At 35.0% G+C, this 23264-nt stretch overlaps 1 protein-coding gene across 1 annotated transcript in view; it reads left to right on the forward strand.

Moving 5' to 3' along the window:
• DNAH5 (dynein axonemal heavy chain 5) overlaps nt 1-23264 on the forward strand; it is a 115525-nt gene that overhangs the window by 81985 nt on the left and 10276 nt on the right. Inside the window, exons 57-71 of the mRNA XM_036378685.2 lie at nt 307-421; nt 637-813; nt 4484-4687; nt 6356-6535; nt 7424-7561; nt 8142-8277; nt 9714-10030; nt 11266-11421; nt 11856-12038; nt 17314-17557; nt 18583-18697; nt 19155-19345; nt 20181-20302; nt 21049-21198; nt 22836-23081. Of these exons, the coding sequence (XP_036234578.1) occupies nt 307-421; nt 637-813; nt 4484-4687; nt 6356-6535; nt 7424-7561; nt 8142-8277; nt 9714-10030; nt 11266-11421; nt 11856-12038; nt 17314-17557; nt 18583-18697; nt 19155-19345; nt 20181-20302; nt 21049-21198; nt 22836-23081 (2674 nt within the window). The remainder of the gene's footprint in view (nt 1-306; nt 422-636; nt 814-4483; nt 4688-6355; nt 6536-7423; nt 7562-8141; nt 8278-9713; nt 10031-11265; nt 11422-11855; nt 12039-17313; nt 17558-18582; nt 18698-19154; nt 19346-20180; nt 20303-21048; nt 21199-22835; nt 23082-23264) is intronic.

A 23264-nucleotide genomic window follows, 5' to 3' on the forward strand; every position in this document is an offset into this window, starting at 1 on the left:
GATTTTATGCAATGATAAACGCATACTGTTTGATCAGAAGTGGGTAAAATTTCAAGCCAAAAACTTTATTAATGTACTTCATTGTCCACTTTATTGATTCTGAAGATATCAGAAAGGTAGAAGTTCTTGTCCAAGGTTTTTTTTTTGTGTAAAGCATCTTTTGCAATTGTTCATTCTGATTGATGTGATTCATTCTATATATTCATTCTGTATATTCTATATATTCATTCTATATATTCATTCTGGAAAGTAGAGTGTAAATTACATAGTGAATGAGATGCTTTTTATTTTGCTTTTTAACTTCAGAATAAATACTGGTCTGGAAAAATTGAAAGAGGCCTCTGAGTCAGTGGCTGCTCTAAGCAGAGAACTGGAGGTAAAAGAAAAGGAACTTCAAATTGCCAATGAAAAAGCTGACATGGTATGTATAGCCTTCAAAGTGTATTGCTGTTTGATTTTTTTTCTCCTTTTATTCCTTCTATTTAAAAAAAATAAAAATTAAAATGAAGTTAAATGTTGGAAAGAAAGGATCTTGGAGAAAATTATGGTATTTGAGTTTCTGGAATTTACCAGATATGATTTTGCAAAAAAAACCCCTCTTTGAACTTATGGCATGTGGGTTTTCTCACATTCTAGGTATTGAAAGAAGTTACTGTAAAAGCACAGGCTGCTGAGAATGTGAAGGGTGATGTTCAGAAAGTGAAAGACAAAGCCCAAGCTATTGTAGACAGTATCACAGTTGACAAAGCCATTGCTGAAGAGAAGTTGGAGGCTGCCAAGCCTGCTCTGGAAGAGGCAGAGGCAGCCTTACAGGTTAGTACTTGGATCATGTGTAACATTACCACTAAGAAGGTGAATGTCTTTGAAACACAAAATTTCAGGTGTATTGCCATAGCTCTTCACTTGATAGAAAAAAATATATGCATTTTGAACTTTAGGTTCTATTTTGTTTTTCTTATTTCACATGAGTACCAACCAAAGTAGTCAGTTTTGAGAAAAGGGCAAGTTCTAACTTTCTTTGAAATTATAATTGAATATAGCATGTGCCGCAGGTTAATGTTAGACTAGTAACTGAATATTGATACTATCATTAAACAACTTGTGTGCAATGAGTGAAATGCTGTCCATGTAAAATCAGTTGTAATTTCATCCAAATCCAAACCTTCTATTTTAAGTTTTTACAAAGAAATTGCATTTTCAATAAGTTTTCTGGTCCACTATTTTCCGTCTTTAAAAAAAAAATCTTTCTTTAGGAGCTGTAGCATTATCAAGACTTCATTTTCTTCACCATACTTTTCTTGTAAAGCTTTTTTAATAGAATGTCCATACATTTAAGAATGAAAAAGATTAATATGGATTGATCTTGTGTAATGTTTATCTTTGTCTGCTCAGCTGACTTTATAGGAGGATGGGCCTTGACTTTATAGGAGGATGACATTTTGCTGTGTGCAGTACTAGTGGAATCTGAAATATACCTGTTGGATGCTAGCAGGGAGCTCATATCTCAAGAAATAGAAAAGTATGAAGAAAAAAACCTGAAGGATAGACAAACCTCAAAGGGTTTTATGTAGATTTGCTGGAAATTGCACCTTTCCATTTGAGAGGCTGCCAGTAGTTGTGATGGTTAAAGACTGATTTGAAAGAATGGGATTATTAGCTTTGAAATCTAGTGTAGAAGAATTTTTATGGATCTTCTGAATGTAAGACTTCACTTTGAGTGAGAGATGTTTAACAGCCTCTGACTGCCATGATGCTTAAAGGACAGAGTGCAAAAGTCTAAATGAAGGTTGATGACCTGACAGCTGGGAAGAGTGAAGTATGGGAGAAGGTTTGTATTATAGGACCCTGATATATAGCCACAGGAGAAAGGTTAAAGAGCTAGCAACAACAAAACAGCAAACCTGGTAGTAGGCAAGCATTCTGACAAGTGAAAAAATAAGTAATGTTAATTAGTCAGCATCTGCAGTATAAAGAGGGCACCATTATCATGTGTCTAGATCTGTATCTTATTAAATGTTACTTTCTGCTTTTGACTGAAATGGCTGAACCAAAACAGTACTGCTCTTCTTGAAATTTAGGGTGCTAATAAATGAAAACCTGATTTCAAGAAAAAGCAACAGTGGCATTATTGTAAAACTTTCAATGGGAAAAAGTATTTGGGCTTAATCTCGAATTTTTTGAATTTTCTCTAATAAATTGCTTTGCCTATGTCTAAAGCGGAAAGGCCAACTATCATAAAAAGAGACCTAGCAGAATGTATCTATGTATTCTCAGCATGCATTCATTCATTCATTCATTCATTCATTCATTCATTCATTCATTCATTCATTCATTCATTCATTCATTCATTCATTCATTCCCTTAAGAAAGAATCGTCTCTGTATGGGTCTGCATCTTTCAAAAAATGAATCTCATAATCACTATAGATTTGCAAATCCAAGCTAGGGATTCCTATAGTAGAATTCTGCTTGCAAAGTAGATAAATGCCTATTAAAATATTTGATAAATAGAAAGGTCATTAGCAGATTAAAAAAAAAAGTGATTAGTTATTTTACTCAATTTTTAATATATTTTAAGAATGATAAATGCTACATTAAGAGAAAGGTAGGTACACAATGTCTTATAAGCATTTCTAAACATATAGTGAGATCAGTTTGAGTAAGAATTGTCAGAGTTCAGAAAAACTTTGTTGCATTTTGCCCTGTAATAAAAATAGCACATTAAATGCATAACTATAAACAAGTAAATAAATAAATAAAATTTAAATGTAAAAATTTTGCCACAATTTGTATGTTAGCAAAATAAGGCTGAGCTGAATTTCCTAATAGTCACTAAGAAACACTGGGTAAAGTTTTCATACAGATATCTGGAAAATCTCTGGTGAATTATTTGATGCACACTGAACCCAACAAGCAGCAAAATATTGAAGGGAAGCAAAGGGCTGGCAGAGGGAAGGCGACCTGCGTAGTCTGCAGTGCTTTGAAGTCCCTTTATTGAAGTAAAGACACAAGTAATTAAAATCTGCCTTCATGAATTCCTAGTGAGGCATGGGCTAGGCTAGAAGCAAGATGTCATGGTACTCACAGTATTCTGTTGCTTACTGTTTGGGCTGTCCTATACTTGGACTGATTAAACTGCCTGTAAATAAGCAAAGCTTCTGCTCAGAGATGTGTGTGTTGTAGGAGTGGGTCTGCCCATTAGCTGTTCCCATTGTTCAGTGGTTTTGTTGCTTTGTATGGGGTGCAGTAAAAACTGCTGCTCAAATCAATTCTCCTCTAAGGAGACATCTTCAGCAGACTTTTCTGATAAGTCTTTTCTGATTCATGATGTAGGGTTATGAGTTACAGTGTTATATTTACAGCCTAGGCTTATTAAGCCTTACTTATTAGGCCTTGGGTTTTCATACCTTATTATAGCATATTTTTCTTGCAGGCCTGTTTCTACACCAGGAATATTCCTGGTAAGATGTATTAGAAGGTACAAACATATACATATACCTGTCCTTCTCACTGGTTTCCTTAATTCACCTTCATTTGCTGGATGTCAACAGTATTGGAATTAAATACTAATATAGCTGGATGGGACGTGCCTGGGCTCCTCTGGCCCTTGCTGCTTGATCAGCGGTGGCAGCTGTGGTGGTTTCACCTCAGAGACACCTTTGGCTGGCTGGATATTGCAGCTGGGCACTTGGGACAAGTCCAGGCATGCAGGAGCTCAGGTTTACCTCTGGCGGGGAAGCTTTAAGGTGAGGTGAAGGAAAAGGAGTTGGGTTCTGCTGTAGGGTTTCGATCCAGAACTTTATTCCTGGCCCACAGGCCTCTGAATCTCGTAACAGCTCTAACAGAACCACCAAACCGTGTGGTGGTTGTTCCTTTTAACCCCAGGGAGAGGGGGGGAGGGAAGGGGCAACCAACCAGGTAAGGGGGAGGAGTCTCAGGGGACAAATGACACCTGTATGGCCCAATGTCCCCAGGGCTGAGAAGCATCTTTTGAACTCTGCCAATCACTTGATGCCCTTCTGGAATGCTAGGATTGACAGACAGTGCTCAGCAGGGGTCAGGGTAGGGGAAAGAAGAGGTGATTGGCACCTGGGGAAGGACCAGGAAAACTTAGGCAAGCTATGACATCACACCACAAGAAACAGAAAGTATTTCCTTTCTAGACACAGTTTCTGGTCAATTTGTTCGCATTTAAAAAACAAGTAAAATTTCAAGCTATTTCTGGTTTGCTCTTTTTTATTGTCAAAACAGTTCATGGTAGTTTTGAGTTTTAAGGTGCTGTGCTGAGGTTTCCTAGGAGTTGATAGGAGTTAGTAGTGAAAATCTGATGAGGGGGTTCTTCTAGCTTCATGCTTTTTAGAGGTAAAAATAACATATATATTTTTTTTCCTCCCATTGATTAATACTATTGGTGAGCTTATGCTCCATGTTTTATGAACTAAACAGTAGCCGTAATTGCTTTACCCCTTGTTTTCAATTCCTAGACAATAAAACCTGCAGACATTGCCACGGTGCGCACCCTGGGCCGGCCGCCTCACCTCATCATGCGCATCATGGACTGCGTGCTGCTGCTCTTCCAGCGCAAAGTCAACCACGTCAAAATCGATCAGGAAAAATGCTGTACTGTCCCATCGTGGCAAGAATCACTGAAACTGATGACAACAGGGAACTTCTTACAGAGCCTGCAGGTGCTTGTGCAACCTTTTTCTTTTTTATTTATTTTATTTTTATAATGTAAGAAAATAAGGGACAATGTTTTCTCTGGCTTTCATAGGAGAGCAAATGTGCGAGGGAAATCACACAATAGATCTGAAATGTTAAGGGCTTAAGAATAAATATATCAGAATGAAATAAACTTTAATCCTACTTGCAAATTCATGTTATAAATCAACTATAATTTTTCCTAAGTAAGGTAATGAAATTGTTTTAGGTGACAAATGACTCAAAGCTTGAAGCATTTGGTTTGGATAGCCATTACTTATCTGTTTCATTAAACCTGATAACAAACATTTTTTTTTCTGGTATTTAACTTTTCATTAATTTTCAACATTTTAGCTCGTGCTCTAGTTTGGAAAAGCATAGATGGTTATTAAGATGAACACAACCAGTACTTTTTAAAATGTGGGATTTTTTTGGTTCACAGGATTTGTCTAGGGCAATGGAAAGACTAACTAACTGGTAAACAAATCCCTTTTCATAACTTAAACTAATAATATTATAATTTATCTATCTTGATCTTGCATAATATTTATCTTTGCTCAGCTGACTTTATAGTCAGGATGTGCCTCAAGATATTTTGCCATGAGCAGTACTAGTGGAATCTGAAATATACCTGTTAGATGCTAGAAGGGAGCTCAGATCTCAAGAAACAGGAAAAGTATGAAGAAAAATCCTGAAGGATAGACAGACCTCAAAGGGTTTTGCATCACACTCTCTGCCCCATCAGACAGTCCATGAAATGTAGGATAATCCACATCATACGCTATGCCTCTCCATCAAAAACCCAAACATTATTGGAATGAATGGTATATATTCCTGCTCCACTGAGTGTTATCATTCCTGATTTCTGCATTTTGAGTTTACTTAAGTTGTCACTGGTCTAGTAGGAGGCTTGACCAGCTTTGTGTGGTTGGTGGTGGCATGGATGCTGTTTATGTAGTATTCACATTGCATCTACTTGTAAAAGTTTTTAATTTTCTATAGGACTTCAACATTTAATTTTGCTTGTGCTTAATTAAACCCATTTGTGCTTCAGGGAAGAGCTCTTTTTCAAGTTTGTCTGGGATTGGGTTTCATTATACATTGTAAATAAATTTGAGGGAGAAAATTGAGAGCTTTTCAGGAGGAAAAAGGAAAAATATGCTTTTTCAAGAAAAGAGTAAAAATAAATTCTTTAAAAATCAAATGCATTCCAGTAATTAGACAATGTAATTTAAGGGTAAGATAGATGGCTTGACCTTTGAAAGGACTGAATTGCAGAATGTATGTTTTTGAACTAGAGTTTAGCTCTTCATTTTCTTTTTGAAGATTGTTAGAACTTATTCTGTACTAAGCAAAATGAAATTTTTAGCAGGACCAGTGATATTTTGAAACAACGATTAGCTAACAGGAGTAGTGAGTGTGAGATAGCAAAGATCATAAATGAAAGCAAACTTTTTTCCATTTTGTAAGTATATATAACAGTGGAATGACTTTGTAAAGGTCTCAAAGATACATGTGACAAATAATTTCATATAAGTTGTTTATAAGTAACACTTGTGATCTTTCTGGTGTTCTATGTGTTCTGAAGTACATGTAAATGTCATTTACACTTACTGCATATGTTTTGTAACTTGCACTTTCAAAAATTTTTTCAGCAATTTCAGAAAGACACAATTAATGAAGAAGTGGTAGAACTTTTGAGCCCTTATTTTGAAATGGTGGACTACAACATTGAGACAGCTAAGCGAGTATGTGGGAATGTTGCTGGCCTTTGCTCATGGACGAAAGCTATGGCAGTATTTTTTTCCATCAACAAAGAAGTATTACCTTTGAAGGTATATCTGTTTGTCAAAGGCATACTCTGCTCCTTCTCATCCTCACCTGTTTGCACTTGAGGATTTAATGTGTGGGAAGCTTCGTCTGCCTTATTTTAACTGGTGGTTCCCTCTCTCAAAATTTATTACCTTGAACACTGTACTTCTACAATAAAATATATTTCAAATGTACTTCCACTTGTACATTTGAGTTGTCAAAATTATGAAAGACATGGTGTGATTTTAGGCCTCTGGACCCCTACTGGATGGGATTAAAGCATCTATCATCTAGTTAAATACACTACTGCAATTGCTCTACATTAATTTTGAATTAAGTAGAAAAAAGCCTTGAGATTTGGTTCTGTTAATGTTCCAGATCTCAGTTCATAAGAATATTGTACAGATACTCTTCATCAGTGTTATGAAGAGAAAAAAAAACCAAAAACCAGGCCTAAGTAGTTAGAATGAAAATCAGGAAGAACATGGTCAAGTATTTTTAACAGAGAATAGCTTGTATTATAATGGGAATGACTGAGAAGGGAGCAAGATTTGTATTTCAGCCTAGCATATTGGTTGGACAAATCAAGAAGACTTCTAGAGGCATCATTCTCTTCTGCAAGCCATGCCAGACACACTTTTGTGTCACATGAAGAATGACTGGCATTTCCAAAAGTATTTTTAATTATTTTTTTTCTAATTGACATTAAGCCAACTGTTCAAGTGCAGCTATCTGAAATAAGAATTTAGTTTGTTGTAAAATTCAAATAAAAGGTTTTGCTGAGTTATGAAATCTCTACTGAAGAGTTTGATTTGGAAATGTAGTAGAGGAAAACTTTCTGAAATATATTATAGCAAATACTTTGAAATTCTCTGTGTATGAATACACTTCTCTGTTTTTATTCTCCATAGGCTAATTTAGCAATTCAGGAGAAACGCCTAACCAGTGCTATGCTGGATCTGCAGAAAGCTCAAGAAGAACTGGGAGCCAAGCAAGAAGAATTAGATATTGTGCAGGCAGAGTATGAAAATGCAATGAGAGAAAAGCAGGTGAACTGCTCTTCACAGAAAAGAAGTTTCTACTCTTGCTTTAAGGAACACTTAATATGTTCATTCAATTTCACTATTATTCCTCATTGATGGACAGCAGATAAGAGATAGATCATACTTGAATACTGCCTCTTTGCTTTCTACCACTCTCCTTTGCCTCTGATCCTCTCCCCTCTTCCCTCCCACCTCATCAAAAATTATTTTATTTGTATTCTTTATTCAGTGCCTACTACTGTAACTTCAAGTTCCACGTATGCTATATGTGTATACTGTATTTGAAATTCTGAGTGGAATTCCTCAGAATGAATAAGTATCAAGAATTTTACATACTATTCAACAACTGCACCAAAATAAAAGTTAAGAACAGAAATATTAAAAAGAAATATTGAGTCGTGTTTCTGGGAGATGTTGATAGTTTGTCCTGATATATTTTTTCCATCTCACTTTCCTCTGCATGGTGATAGAGATGTTTAAGAATACATTTCTAACCTGTTATCTACTGGTTTAATGAGGTGTAGAGATTTTTTCTGGCCTATCAGATATATGACTGTAAACAATTTCTTTTGCTGGTTTTCTCTAGACTTTGCTGGAAGATGCTGAGCGTTGCCGACATAAAATGCAAACTGCCTCAAGTCTTATAAGTGGTTTAGCTGGTGAAAAAGAGAGGTGGACAGAACAGAGTAAAGAATTTGCCATGCAAACCAAGAGGTTGGTTGGTAAGTTTTTATCCAAACCTTTGATTTTGGAATCAAGTTGTTTGAATTATGATTAGTGAAACTGGAAACATTTGAAACATCAAACATCAACCTTTGTATCTTAGATCCCTGTTTCAAAAACGAACGTAATTGTTTTAATTTCCTTGCTAAAGCCCTGTTAGATGAAAAATAGATATAACGCTAAAGTTCATATTTAAAAATAAAAGATAATGGATGCTGTGAATGTGGTGACACTAAAATTTTAACTTGACTGATATTTGTAGATAACAATCCAAAGAGAGTAATGTGTTAGCAAGCGCCAATAAAATGTGTATGACTGAGAATATATTTTGAGGTGAGGAAGACTGATACTCAGGCACTGACATTTATATGTAGAAATCAATATTTTTAACTGCAGTTACTAATGTTCATAAGAATTTGCTTGTTAGAAGGTCATTATTATTTTTTAAATTTGCACTTGTAAACTAAAGTACTTTGTAATAAATAATTGCTTCATTAGTTAAATCAATAAATGAAATTTATCTCATTTACTGTGGGCTGAACTTTCTTCTCTGCTTTTTACCTTGAAAGGCTGCAAAAAGCAGCCGTGTTGTATGGATTGTGTTATAGTAACTAAGTCATGTTTTATTTACTGCTATAATATATACATGTGTATTAACTTATTAAAAATCTGGGATACCTTCCCCACAGATTCATCCTATTTATTTTATAGATAACTTGAAGTGTCCAAAAATACTAGGGCTCAGTATAAAAGTTATGATATCTTCTCCAGTTTGAATTTTGCAATCTTATTTCAGAGGTACAAAACCCCCTCAAACTATGGTGTCATGAAATTTAGGGGGAAAATTTTGAAACTGAACAGGATATTAAAAGTTGTCACACTTAATACCTCCGTAATGATGTCTCTGACAGTTTTTATTACCAGTACTCATCACTGTAATTGATTTACAGTAATTTAATTGAATTAGTACTTAGAAGGAGTTCCACCCCACACCCCACCAACACCCCCCCCCCCGCCCCCCCCACCAGTTGTTTAAGCCTGTTTCCATGAATGCACAAGGAAATGATGGAACTAAAAGTTCATTACTAAGTCCTCTCTGCCATGTCCTGCTTGTACAGGATCTGGTGTTTGGAATAGTGTTACATGTGTGTTGAATTGACCTAAACAAGCTGCCAGATGCTGATGTCTTGATTCCTACAATTGCATAGTAAGAACAAAGTAAATGTGCCCTCTACTGAAATGTACCATTGTCATGCCATGCAGTGAGCCTTGGAAAAAAGATTGATTTGCCTTCTTTATGGGTCAAAGTGTGTTCTTCAGTTACCAGCCAAAACATGTAGCAACTAGTGAAGGAAACAGCTTGTTCATTAATAGAATTGGCAAAGTTTTAATACTTTGTTTTGTGGGTTTTTTTTCCCTCCTTTTTCTCTCTGAGGTGACGTACTCTTGGCTACAGCTTTTCTGTCCTATTCTGGTCCTTTTAACCAAGAGTTCCGCAGTCTGCTGTTAAATGACTGGCAAAAGGAAATGAAAAGCCGAAAAATTCCTTTCCGTAACAACTTGAACCTCATAGAAATGCTGGCTGATGCTCCAACTATCAGTGAATGGAACCTGCAAGGATTGCCAAACGACGACTTGTCCATACAGAATGGAATCATTGTCACTAAAGCATCTCGTTATCCTTTATTAATTGATCCGCAAACACAGGGTAAAATTTGGATTAAAAATAAGGAAGGAAGAAATGACCTTCAGGTAATAGAAATGCTTGTGCTTTCATAATCCGTAAAAGCTCTTAGCATTGATTTGCCTAATGCTTAGGAAATGACATTTATACAAAAAGTCTGGTTTGAATATAAAGAATATCTCAGATATATTTTAGTGGATTTGAGATTTGACTAGAGGTGGTAGTGTATCCTTTGGCGCCAGTGAGTCCATTTGTTTAATGAATTAATTTTAATGGAACATAAACTTTGGAAAATAGGCTGGATGGGCAAGGCCTGGTAATAAACATGTTTTCAGAATAATGTAAGTGTTAGGAAAAAAACCCACCAACTAGTTGATCAATACAATTTCATGTAAGTGCTTATAAATGAAAAATCACAGCGAGATATTTTTTCTTCTTTAAATCAGAAATTACTGTTAATTTTTGTTGTCTTAGTATGGATGTCAGCTGCTAAGTGCTCTGCAAATATACAGGGAAGATGTAGTGCTACAAAGTATAGTCTGAGGCAAGATACACAAATTCAATTCAAACAAGAAAATGTGAGGAATTAATGCAATTATGATTACACCAATAAACCAACTTAAAAAAAATTCCCTAAAATCCATAAAAGTAGTTTGAGGTGTGATAATAGAGTAGCTCTGTGAATATAACTACCACTTTCATGCGGATTATTATCTAGGTGTGGAAATCTTTAATGGTTGCTTAGTTATGATAAAAATGGTTATTAGTTTGTTTACAGCTTTATTAAAGTCTAAGCTGAATGTGCTCTTTGAACATGTTGAAAATCCCAGTTATAGTGGGGACTATTTAAAGCAAAGGCTTATTAAGGTCCTGTTCCATATAAACCTCTAATTTTAAATGGTGAAGAAAACCACAGAAAAATACTTATCTTGGAATCGACCCTGCTGCAGTTTGACTTGGAGATGTTATCCAAGATAAAATTGAAGGTGCTAAAAGGTTCCTGTGAATTTTTCCTGTGAAATTCTTGAGTAGTTGCACTCATAGGATATCAAAATTGAAAGTGCTTAGCACTGCTTTGCTTCTACCTTGGCAGCTAAAAAATAGAACTTTGCATTCCATGAGCTCTGGTAACAGGGTAGGCTGATTTTACCTTTCCTGGAGCTCACAATCTTTGTATTAATACTAGTCTACTCACAGTTTCATTGCTTTTGGCAGTACTTTAAAGAAAATGAAATAATTTATAAATATCAAACTAAAAAAAAGATTGGTAAAAGGGCATAAGGTATTGCATTTCTGTTTTCAGATCACTTCTTTGAATCACAAGTATTTTAGAAACCACTTAGAAGACAGCCTTTCTTTGGGAAGACCTCTTTTAGTAGAAGATGTTGGAGAAGAGCTGGACCCAGCACTTGACAATGTTTTGGAAAGAAATATCATTAAAACAGGTTCAGCCAACAAGGTAAAAATAAAACAAGTGAGCAAACATATGGAAATTCCCCTTTCCTCCCTTCCCCTCCAAACAACCTCTCCTTAGCAAAATAACTCCTAATAAATATAGGACTGTAAAAAATTAAACTCATTTAAACTTGATTAATGCTAATGAAAGAAAAAATAAGGTAGGGTTTAAGTTCACAAATGTTTTATATATTTAATGCATAGAGTTCCTTATTCCTTTGCTTATGACAATTTTTAGAAGTTGAAATAATTTTTGAATGGGCCATTTAAGGTGGTCCTTGACTGGTCTCAACAAATTGTTTGCATTAGATGTATGATTTAAAACTGGATTTTTGTGCCTTTAAGCAGAAAAATGTAACCTTTTTTCCTATATGCACTCTCAAAAAGTGTTTATTGGCTCTTAATATTTCAAGACTTGTTTTTAAAATTTTTCTTGAGGTCAAAGTTGGTGATAAGGAAGTGGATGTTATGAGTGGCTTCAGACTTTACATTACTACAAAACTGCCAAATCCATGTTACTCTCCTGAAATTAGTGCTCAAACCTCCATCATTGACTTTACTGTAACCATGAAAGGTCTTGAAAATCAACTCTTAGGCAGAGTCCTTCTCACAGAGAAGCAGGTAAAAGAATTTATTGTATCTCTTTTCCTGTCTGTATTTCTTACATTACCTGTAGAATGTTTTACTTTAATTTATTACTCTCTATTCCCATATTGCTGGGTAACTTTCTGGCTCTCTCTATTGTGATTGTTCTTAATATAACCTATTAGTAATGATTTAAAAAGTGGCACAGAAGCAATTGACTCATTCATGTGGAAGTTTCTCTGTTTCTTTATTGTTGCAACTGTACTGTATTAACCTTATTTTTCCTGCCTCAATGAGTTATAACCTCATGAGAATGGCCTGTGAAAAGCAAAAGGACCTGAAATCAAAACTGATGTTCTGTCTACAAACCCTGGAGCTCATGACAACATAACCTAATGCAAAGAATTCAGACTTAGTTACTTCCTTGCTCCAAGGGAAAATGCGCTACCTACTGACATACCTTTTGACATTGCAGATATATTAGTTGAGGAAGTCCAGGTTCAAGACGCCAGTCCCAATCAAGCTGCAGTTCTGGAGGGAGGCTGATTGGTACCTTTTAAACTATGGAACAGCTAATCCCTGTAGCTATAAGGTCAGGCAATGTTCATGTCATAAGAAACACTATGCACTTATGACTGTGCATTTATTGGTGTATTTACTGAGATTTTGGCAATAGTTCCAGTTTACCTTCACTAGAGAGGAATGACAGAAATATCTTTGTTTCCTTATTGTGGCATCTGTTGAGGTTCTACCATCCTTCCAACACCTCCCTCTGCCCCACCAGCGTAAGATTTTTCTTGTTAATAGACTCAGTTGTCTTGTTCACATTGAGTAGTTGCATTTCATTCCCAAACAGTGCATGGATCTCATGAGAGAAATCACACTCAATCTGTTAAGGTCTGTTTTTTGTCAGACAGCTTCATTGCACCATCAGCTTCTCTTCAACCACTGACAGCTTGTCAACCCACTCTGTAATGAAATTATCACTGTCTATCTAAAACAAGCTGTGATGTGTATATTCACAAAGCCTTATGCCAAAATTCACTTCTTGGGCCTTGAAATACAGTACATTCCTCCAGGAGACAGTTTATCACATTCCTCCAGTCATTGCTGTTGCTGTATGCTTGCTTGGAGGACACAGAAAAGGGAGGAGCTTGACTTTTCTCAGAGGAGTCAAGAAGTAGATGGAGAAGTAACACTCAGGTTGGAACATGAAGAATTCTGATTAGATATAAGGGGAAAAAATAATTACACTGAGAGTGGTCAAACCCAGGAGCAGATTAATCAAGGATTTTGTGGAATTTCTGTTCTTGGGAGGGTGCAAGCTTCACCTGGACATTGCCCTGAGCAACCAAGCTGTTTAGGTCTGAGCAGAGGTTGAATTAGGTAATTTCTGTAGTTGCCTTCCAAATTAAAACTATTCTACTATTCAATGGCCTCTTTGTCACTAAGTGGGAATGTCTAATAAATGGACATAGTGTGCTTTCTCTACCAGCTTCTCAGAGTGTTATACTCACTACTGTTTTGTTTGAAACTACCAGGGAATATTTCCTCTAGATAAATTACAAGTGGACCACTTAACAGGCAGGGGAACTTCTACAGAATATACTTACCATGTTGCAGTTTTCTTGGCCTCTGTTTATACACCTTGTGGTTCAAGGTTTCCTGAGGAGTCAATTTGAATACATCACACCATCCAAACACTTTCCTATGATGTCTAATGATGCATCTTTGGGAATTTGGGGTTTTCTCACATAAGTGTCTGGATTCTTACTACCTTCTGTGGCCTTTGGTAGGAGAGTGGTGGAATTATTTTACTGTGAGACAGTTTGCCAAATGATTTGAGCGGTATGACTGCTTGGTGATATCCAGTGTTACAATGTATGTGCGGAATTTCTGTCCCAGAAAGGGAAGAGAGTATTTATCTGAAATCAGAGTTCTTCAAGATTTTTATGCACATTTCTATCCTCCTTCCCATTCTACCATGTCTTATATGGTTCTGGTCTTAGAATGCATGCGGTTTAGACCTCCAGCAAGAAATGGGAGTGTTTACAGCATGGTATTTAAAGTTTCTGCAAAGTCTCTCTGTTGTCTGCTATGCCCACTAAAAGAATCTTTGTCACATATATCTCACAGAATTAACTGTTTACTGATTTCTTATTTTCCACCAGAATGTTAAACCAGTTGCAAGATACAAGTGAAGCATAAGGTCAGGGGCAGCTGGTATATCTGTATAAATTTGTTTCTACTATATTTCTTGGAATAATAGGATTCGAAAGATTTGATATATGTCTGAAGGTAGTATAACTTATGATATTCTAATGATATCATTATTTTGATAAATTGGCTGTTATGTAATTTGACAAAAAAACTTGTTTATTTAGTGTCATAGGTAAGTCAGATTACTAGTGGAGTTATAATATTCAGTAATTCTTTATGGCTTTTTGAACTTTTGCATTCATTTATCAAGACTTTTGCTGGAAAAAAGCTCAACTTTTGTAAGGAATAGTTGATGCAAATTCTTTACTTGTGAATCACTTTGTGACAGGATGATATAAGCTATGTAGCAGCTTTCATTTTTTATGAATATTAACAAGAAATAGCATTCTTTGGTACAGTTGGTAAAGTGTCATCTGCTTGTGAAAGGAACTCCATAAAACTGGATTTGAAATAGCCTCTGGTGCAAGTTCCTTGAATTTATGTATGTGGTAACTTGGCTTATTTTTTCTGCATCCTTAGTGCTATGACTGGAAATTTTTCAAGATATGAAGAAAGCTTTCAACTGTTTACACTTTTTGATCTGCAAAAAGCATTTTAAGAGCTTAATAGACAAATTTTTTTTCATTAAGGTTTTCATCTAGGGTTGCTTCATTTTAGCTTGGTAACTCTATTTCCAACTTATTTCTCAGGCTCTTCATGTGAGGAGAATTGCTTTCTGTTTTTATGAAGCATTGAAGTCTAAACTATGTTTAAATTTTCTAACTGAGCTCAGCAAAATATGCAATTTAATTTGGTGCAGTATGTTAATTATGATATTTAATTGGATGATAACTTTCTTTCAATGCTATTCTTTAAGGAAAAGTTTCTGCTTCATCAAACTTGCATGAAAAAATGCTTCATGAAACTGTTACCTGTTTTTCTTCAGTTCCACAAAGCAGCAGTTGATTGAAATGCAGATAACTGTAGTTTTCTTGTGTATTTTCATCAGTTTTTGCCAGAATCTTTTTAATAAGTTATGTTGTATTTGCATTATTCTAAAATAATTGTCCCACTAAATATTTTCTACCTGATGATGATTATGATGTTTCAATATACCAAGAAAAAACTCTAAATCTGATAATAATAAGATGATTCTTCTTTATTGTCGGGTTCGGCTGTCTGTCTCTGCCCCGACACGGGTAGAGTGGTTCTTGGGTGGCAAGCGTTTTAAAGGACGAGTCTGGACTCTTCAGCTTTTTGGTCTTCAGATTGTTTATTGTTTCTTATCTACAAAATTTTCTGTCTGCCCAACAGAGGTCTGATCTGCAAGCAGTCACAGGCACTCTCTGACCACCCACGGGGCGGTCATGTCTTTTTATACTAATATCTACGTACATAATATTTACCTTTATTTCCCAATGCTTTTCACCCATGTTAGCAAGTGCAACTTCACCATAAACCAATCCCCAAGTGCCAACATCACCACAGGAGATGGAGGACAAGAAGAAGAAAGAAGAAGGACGAGACATGCCCTGATCCCTCCATCTTGTCTCCATAACCCCCCTGTACCAAAAACCTTAAAGTTTATATTTCACCCTCTAAATGTGTCCCTTTTACACCCTTCACTCTAAAGTGATTCTCATGTCCTCAAACTCTTGTTACTTCTGTGGATGGATCAAAATCAAGCCACCAAACACTCTTGGCAACATTCCAGGATTTTCGAGACCCCCCAAGGGTTCTCCTGGCATCTCTGGACATCGGGAACCATGTGCTGAGATCCCACACTTTATTTCCTTTTTAAGGTCAAAGGGCATTCTTTAAAACAAATAATTGCTTGAATTAGGAATATAGGAGGAGAATGTAGGTTGAGAAGACCAGAAGTTTAGAATGTGGAAAAAATAAAAAAAAAAACCTGAAAAGTTACAAATGTTTTTCAAAGCTGTATAAATGGAGGCTACTCAAATAGGGGACTAAAACGTTTTCTTAAGCCTTGATAAGGGTTCAGGTCCATTATGTCTCTAGTGCTATATGAGAGGTCATGTATTTCTTAGTGTTGTCCCTATTTCTCTGGAATATTAGCGGGCAGTAAGCAACATGGAAATGGACTTGACAATGACAGAGTGAACATGGAACTTCCAAGTTTGGAGAGACATTGTTAAAATTATTCAGACTTTTGTAAACTTTGTGAAGTATTTATCTAGACAGCAAATATTTCTACCAACTGACTCACTTACTGTTCATTTGTAAGATTCATGTTGACCTTCTCTTACAAAAACCTCTTAACCCATTCTCTCTCTTTTCTTTCTTTTTACTTCACTGTACTGAAATATTTGGTTATATTTTAGTAAAGGATTTTTATCTCTCAGAGACTAATTTATATTAAGTTTTTAAAGGTTGATTTTAAGAATGAACTGAAAGGACTGTTATAGCTGAAAAATATTTTTCTAGAGATTTCAAATAGCTGTTTTTTTAATGTAAAACTCTTGATTAACAGTTATCCATCTTCTATATTTGGGCACTGGAAAAGAATCTAGGTACATAAACCACCCAGATTATATTACTAAATGTCTAAAATAAATAATTCTAGTGAAGTAACTCATACTTTCTTAATCAATAAAGCATTTTAGTGAGAGGCTGAAATTATCCCTGTTTGATGGAGGAATACTGGCACTTCTTGAAATATCTGATGCTTGATTTGATGACTAAGCATGGCTATTGAGACTAAGTTTTCAATATGGCAATTGTAAAGCAAGGCATAAATAAGGATAAGATTACATGGAGGGGAATTAAATCCTATGTCTGGAATGGTGTTTGCTTTTTTCTTTTCTGAAACAGAAGGCAAACAATTGTGAACTTGTTGTTCTTTTAGGGCATTATACAAGCATCTTCCATAATATTTGTAGAAATTATTTGTTAATGCCTACTTATGTAGCAGGTTCAGATTCTGGCAATATATCTTGTGTTAGAAGTACCACTGGAATTCTTTCCTCAAATTAATTCAGTTAGTCTTGACCTACACTGTTTTAGTAGGATGGGTGTTTTTTAAACTAATTTTTTATTATTATTTTTGATTGCTCTTCTGTTTCCCAAATATTACTATGAAATCCAACAGGAATTAGAGAAAGAAAGAACTGATCTTATTGAAGACGTGACTTTGAACAAAAGGAGGATTAAAGACCTAGAAGATAACCTTTTATTTCGACTTACAAGCACTAAGAGTTCTCTGGCAGATGATGAGACTCTACTAATTGTATTGAGTAACACTAAGAAGACTGCTGAAGAAGTAACACAGAAACTGCAAACTTCTGCTGAAACTGAAGTACAGATCAATTCAGCCTGCGAAGAGTACAGACCTGGTGAGTGAAGGTAGTCAGAGAAGACAAATAACTAGACTTTATTTTTAAAACATCAATACTTAGAGTAAGAGAAATTGGGGATGAGATCAGGAAGAGCAAAATTGGTGGGAGAGATCTGTGTTTTCCTGTAAGTAAAATGTATCCAGGAGATGTCCTGTTGAGATATAATGGAGAAAATAGTCAATGTTATGCCTCATGTGGAATTTACAAAATTGAGTGAATTGTTCTCTTTGTAGACTTCCCATTGCTCTATAAACAAGCATATCAGTCATTAGGGTGTTTAGGTAAGTATATGTTTGAGTTCAACATGTTGACATTCTTTTACAGAGCTTATATAACATTAAGTACTCTCTATATCTGTTCTGATGAATACTTCACTGTTTATCCTTTGGTTCTTATAGTCAACAAATTTCATAAGTCTTTTAACTGACTGGTAAAAATGTGAGAAAAACAGGGGAAAAAAATAGCTTTCTGTATTTGCCTGCAATCTACGAAATGTGTAGATGGGACAGTTAGTGTACCAGAAACATTGCAGATTTTGTAAAACCTTTGCATTTAAAACTGAATGACTACAGAAAAGAAGTTAAATCAGTGCTGGGTAAGTTAAATCAATATATATCAATATATAAATCAATATATAAATCAATGAATATAGCTCATTTGACTTTTATATGAGTCTTGTAAAAGTCTGTAAAAAGAAATTTGTTTGGATACTTAAACTATTTTAAACAGCCATAATTTTTATGTGTTCTGCTGATGATCTCAATATTGCAGATCTCCAAATATGCTTGTATTTGAAAACTGGACTTTACATAGTTTGCATTAATTACAGAAAATATTTTTTCCCCTGATGTGTACATGAGGATGAAATGAATGATTTTATTATTTTTCCGGCAGTAAAGAATAGAGAACTCAAGGATCTTCAGTTTATCATTAGTGTTAAAATCAGTGTACATGTTTTGGAGAGTTAAATTTTTCTGCTCTGCATTTCTACTTTGAACAAATTTGTCTTTCTCACTCTTCAGTTGCAACTCGAGGTAGCATCTTGTACTTCCTTATCACTGAGATGAGCATGGTCAATGTCATGTATCAGACATCACTTCGACAGTTTTTGGGGCTCTTTGACCGCTCCCTAGCCAGGTAATTTAGCTAATGATAATTATAATTTGTATTTATCCCGTCCTGCAGGTGCCTGTAGTACAGTAAAGATTTATTGTAAACTAATATCAGAAAGAAGACTCTTGCTTCTTACAGTCTTGACCAGGAATTGTCAGCTTAAATACCCATAAAACTTTGTCAGCAAGGCAAAGACCCTTCTAATGTGCTTACAGTCCTTCAAAATTTATTATATAATTAAAACCCATTATACTGCATTGATTTTCAGCTGGGCCAAAACACTCGATTAGACAGGATTTTTTGTTGTTGCTGTTCCTTCAATCTGGAAGTTGTTGCCAGCTTGCTGTCTGATATTCTATTTGTGATCTATTATTTTTCATGTTCTGAAAATAGTGATCTATGGCTTTTTCCTTTTGCATAGTATTCCCTTTTATAAAGCCTAAGAAAATCAACTTTAAATTGTGGACCTTTCTTCTAACAGGTCTACCAAGAGCCCTATAACCAGCAAGAGGGTTACCAATATTATTGAACATATGACATATGAAGTATTCAAATATGCTGCCCGAGGACTCTATGAGGAGCACAAATTTCTTTTCACATTACTGCTTACTTTGAAGATTGATATACAAAGAAACAGAGTGAAGCATGAAGAATTTCTGACACTTATTAAAGGTGGGAACTATGAATAAATTATAAGGAAAGCACATTATTATTATAGGAAACGTATGTATTTGTATCTTCTAGCCAGCACGCTCCTTCCTTTTGCACATGAGAAACCAGTGAATTGTAAGAATACGTGTTTATCATTCTGATCTGGTGACAGACAACATGGTATGGCAGTTCTAATTTATAGCAGCACAATGAATATTGATTAATATATCTTTGTAATCATGAGAATTTGAAAGGAATATTGTCTGCTGCTCAATTACCATCAGGTATGTTTAACTTAGAAAAAATTATTATTGTAGTAAACATGTTATAGCAACTGCAGCAAATAGGAGCAGAAAATGATGCTACCATTTTAAAAGAACATCAGAGTCTCAGCTGCATGTGACAAGGTCATGGTTTTGGTCTTAACTGCATACAAGTACTGAGTTCACTTAAAAGTTTGGATCAGTTTTGGATTAGCTTTTCAAGAGACTTAGTTTACAGGCAGCATTTAGTTGTGGATTATATGTGTGAATTTTTCCATGTTGAATCTTCAGAATATATTTTCCCAAAAAGCCTTTATTTCCAGGCACATTGCAAAAAAAAAAAAAGCCAGTAAAGCCTCAAAATAGAAATTGGTCAATACTTTTGTTTGGGGTACATAATATTAAAAAAATAATACAAACTAACCAAATTGCAAACTCAGCTTAATGAAATATGGCATGGTTTTGTAAGGTAGAAAACTCCTGTAACATCATGATTTAAAACCTTGATTATTATATTTGTTTTTTCCCTCTTATTTTGTTTATTTTTCTTTGTCTCTCCAACAGTACTGATAACTAATTTCAATTTCTTGCAGGTGGTGCTTCCCTAGACCTTAAAGCCTGTCCTCCTAAGCCGGCTAAATGGATTCTGGATATGACTTGGTTGAACTTGGTGGAGCTCAGTAAGCTTGAAGAATTTTCAGATATTCTTGATCAAGTACGTAAGAGCTTTTGAAAGTTGATCTCTTGTTTAACAAATAATTGCCTGGTAGCAGTCAAGCCATATGGTGGAAACTGATTTATTTTATGGAAGAGAAAAAAAAGTGACAGCAGATAGCCACAGTTATGGCTCTGACTGCTTAGCAACCTACATTGATATAAAAACTCAACCACCCCCAGGAAAATAAGAAGAGTGTAGAATGTCACACTTTATAGAATTGTAATATTTTTGGATTGGGATTCAACTTGCCGTTACCCAATTAATACATTACAACTTTATTTTTATTCTGGTTATTCTTTCTTACACTAGGTTTTATGATGCTTCTTCCAGTATTTCTCTGGTTACGTGGAATAAACGTCAGGGAGAAGGTACATGTTCCACATGCTCTCTCATGTGGAGAGCAATTATGTACTTGCTGTTCTCAAAGCTATGTCTGTGTCTAGCTATCCATATTCTGACACAGCTATACTGTTATATCAGACTATAATATACTGATTAGTAGCTCCTGTTTTCAGAATATGAATACTCCAGGGTGCTGCATTCTACAATAGCATGCTTATAATCTGAAATTTTTCCTGTAATTTTCAATAGCCTTATTAAATCTGTGGAAGAATATCTCTAAACTAATGTCTGGGTGTGGATTTCATGTCTCTGACTCTCATTAAAATTTTGTGACTTAGTGGCACTGCAAATATGACTTGTCTCTTTAGTGTCTCTTTGCTTCTTTGATTGTATAATTGCAGATTTCCAGAGAAGAGAAACAGTGGAAAGTCTGGTTTGATAGTAAGAATCCTGAGGAAGAATTGATTCCTAGTGGCTATGGTCAATCTCTGGACTCCTTCAGACATCTTCTTCTTATCAGATCTTGGTGTCCTGACAGGACCATAGCTCAGGTATATTTATATAGCTTAGAATGGTCATTTAGGTATCACTAGAGTAATAGTTATCAGATTGCAACTTTGTGCTATCTTATATAATGGTAAACACCTTTTTGTAATGGACCTTTATGTTGTATTATCTGAAATTCTTTTCAGACCATTTATGTATTTGTTACAAGGGCAGTGATAAAATCATTATTCCAATATATTGAACAAATATTATCCACTCTGGTGGATATTATCCACTGTGGTGATTTCTGCTGGAATCATATGTGTTTATCCAGATCTGCTTTATTAGTTCAGAAGATACTTTTGGCTGTTCTTCCTTACTCACTAGAATTTTAGAAGTGTCCCCATGTTAGACTGAAGTAAAAAAATATTTTAATGAACTAGACCAGCTGAGGGAAAACTGAAAACGATTTAATTGAGAAACTATTTCTTGCATGGAAGAATTAGAACCACTTTAGAAATATCTTTAATAAAGTCAGCTCAAAGCTCTCAATTTAAAGACATCTATTAAAAAATTACAGAGCTGAAGTTTATTAAATAGATCTTTTTTAAAGAAAAAAAATCTTCTAGGAGCCTATTTTTAACTTTTATGTTCTTCTCCAGTACAAAAGAACAAAAAAATGATAAAATTATTGGCAATTCAGAGCAATTAATGATGACTTTCTGAAATTGGAATGCATCACTTGAAGTGTGGTATTAATTTTTATTGATGCATATCTTTAGACATTGTGATTGGATTCAGAGAAAATCTCACCAGTTATTGGTGTAACTTCAGTCAATAGGTTAAGCAGTACTGTATAAAAAATATCTCTATGATGTCTGCTATGCGTCTGAAAGACATAAGATTAGTTCCTCTCTGCTGTTAATGGGGCAAGGTAAACTTTCATCTTTTGATGGTTTTATGAAAACTGATACTTTATCAAATGTTTAATGCTCTATGTCTTTTGTCTCTGAGAGGTAACCAGAGGTATTGAAGTGAAGATTTATCTAAGGCAAGAGCTGTGTGGGGTGAAAGAGTACCAGAAAGATCATCTCAGACTGTTTGAAAGAGCCTTTTCTATTTCTTTGTGAAAAAGAACAATAATCTAGAATTTTTAAAGATAAATAAAGAAGGGATAAGAGATGGTTTTTACCTGTTCCTTTGGATTGTCCACTTAGTGATAGTTATTTTAATCATTACTACTGTTAATTCATTGCTTACTTAACTGTGGAGGTGAGAAAGCCTTAAGAGCTTTGAAGCCCCTCTTTAGTCCTTTTCTCCTATTTTTCTAGATTTTGATGCTAAGAGTTACACTATCTAATGGAGATATCCTTAAATCATTAAAAATTTTCTAAATTTTTAGAGAAGTTATTATTTTTATTATACTCTAATTATAGTTATTATATAAAACAATGCATGCAGATATATGTAATATAATAATTATTAAAAAAAATTAACTGGCTGTATAAGGCTATAAGAAATAACACCTTCAAAGACAGTATGGTGTGTTGACATCTAAAAATAACTTGTTGTGTATTTTTATTTTTGATATAAATTTTTTGCCACCTTTGGTATTCAGTTGAATTTTTGGTAGCATTTACACTGGGAAGAAAGCATTATAAAATGGTTAGGTCACAAGTTAAATTTACCCTTTTTAATATAGGCAAGAAAATATATCACTGACACTATGGGGGAAAAATATGCAGAGGGAGTCATCTTGGACTTGGAGAAAACATGGGAAGAGTCAGATCCACGTACTCCCCTCATATGCTTTCTTTCCATGGGCTCTGATCCTACGGACTCAATTATTGCTTTGGGAAAAAGACTGAAGACAGAAACGTGTTGTGTTTCCATGGGCCAGGGGCAAGGAATCCATGCTCGTAAACTTCTACAGCAGACAATGGCTCATGTAAGCAACAAAAATCTGAATTTTTTTCTCTCTGTATTAAACACTTAGAAATAAAAATCCTGCCATGAGATAATGTAGTTTGGTGGGTAGTTAATGCTGATGCAAACCCCTACATTTATTTATATAAGAGTCCTAAGCAAGAGAACTGTATTTTCACACTCCTTCAATTTGCCACAACAAGCT

The sequence above is a fragment of the Molothrus ater genome, chromosome 1 (assembly GCF_012460135.2).
Source record: "Molothrus ater isolate BHLD 08-10-18 breed brown headed cowbird chromosome 1, BPBGC_Mater_1.1, whole genome shotgun sequence".
Taxonomy (NCBI): domain Eukaryota; kingdom Metazoa; phylum Chordata; class Aves; order Passeriformes; family Icteridae; genus Molothrus; species Molothrus ater.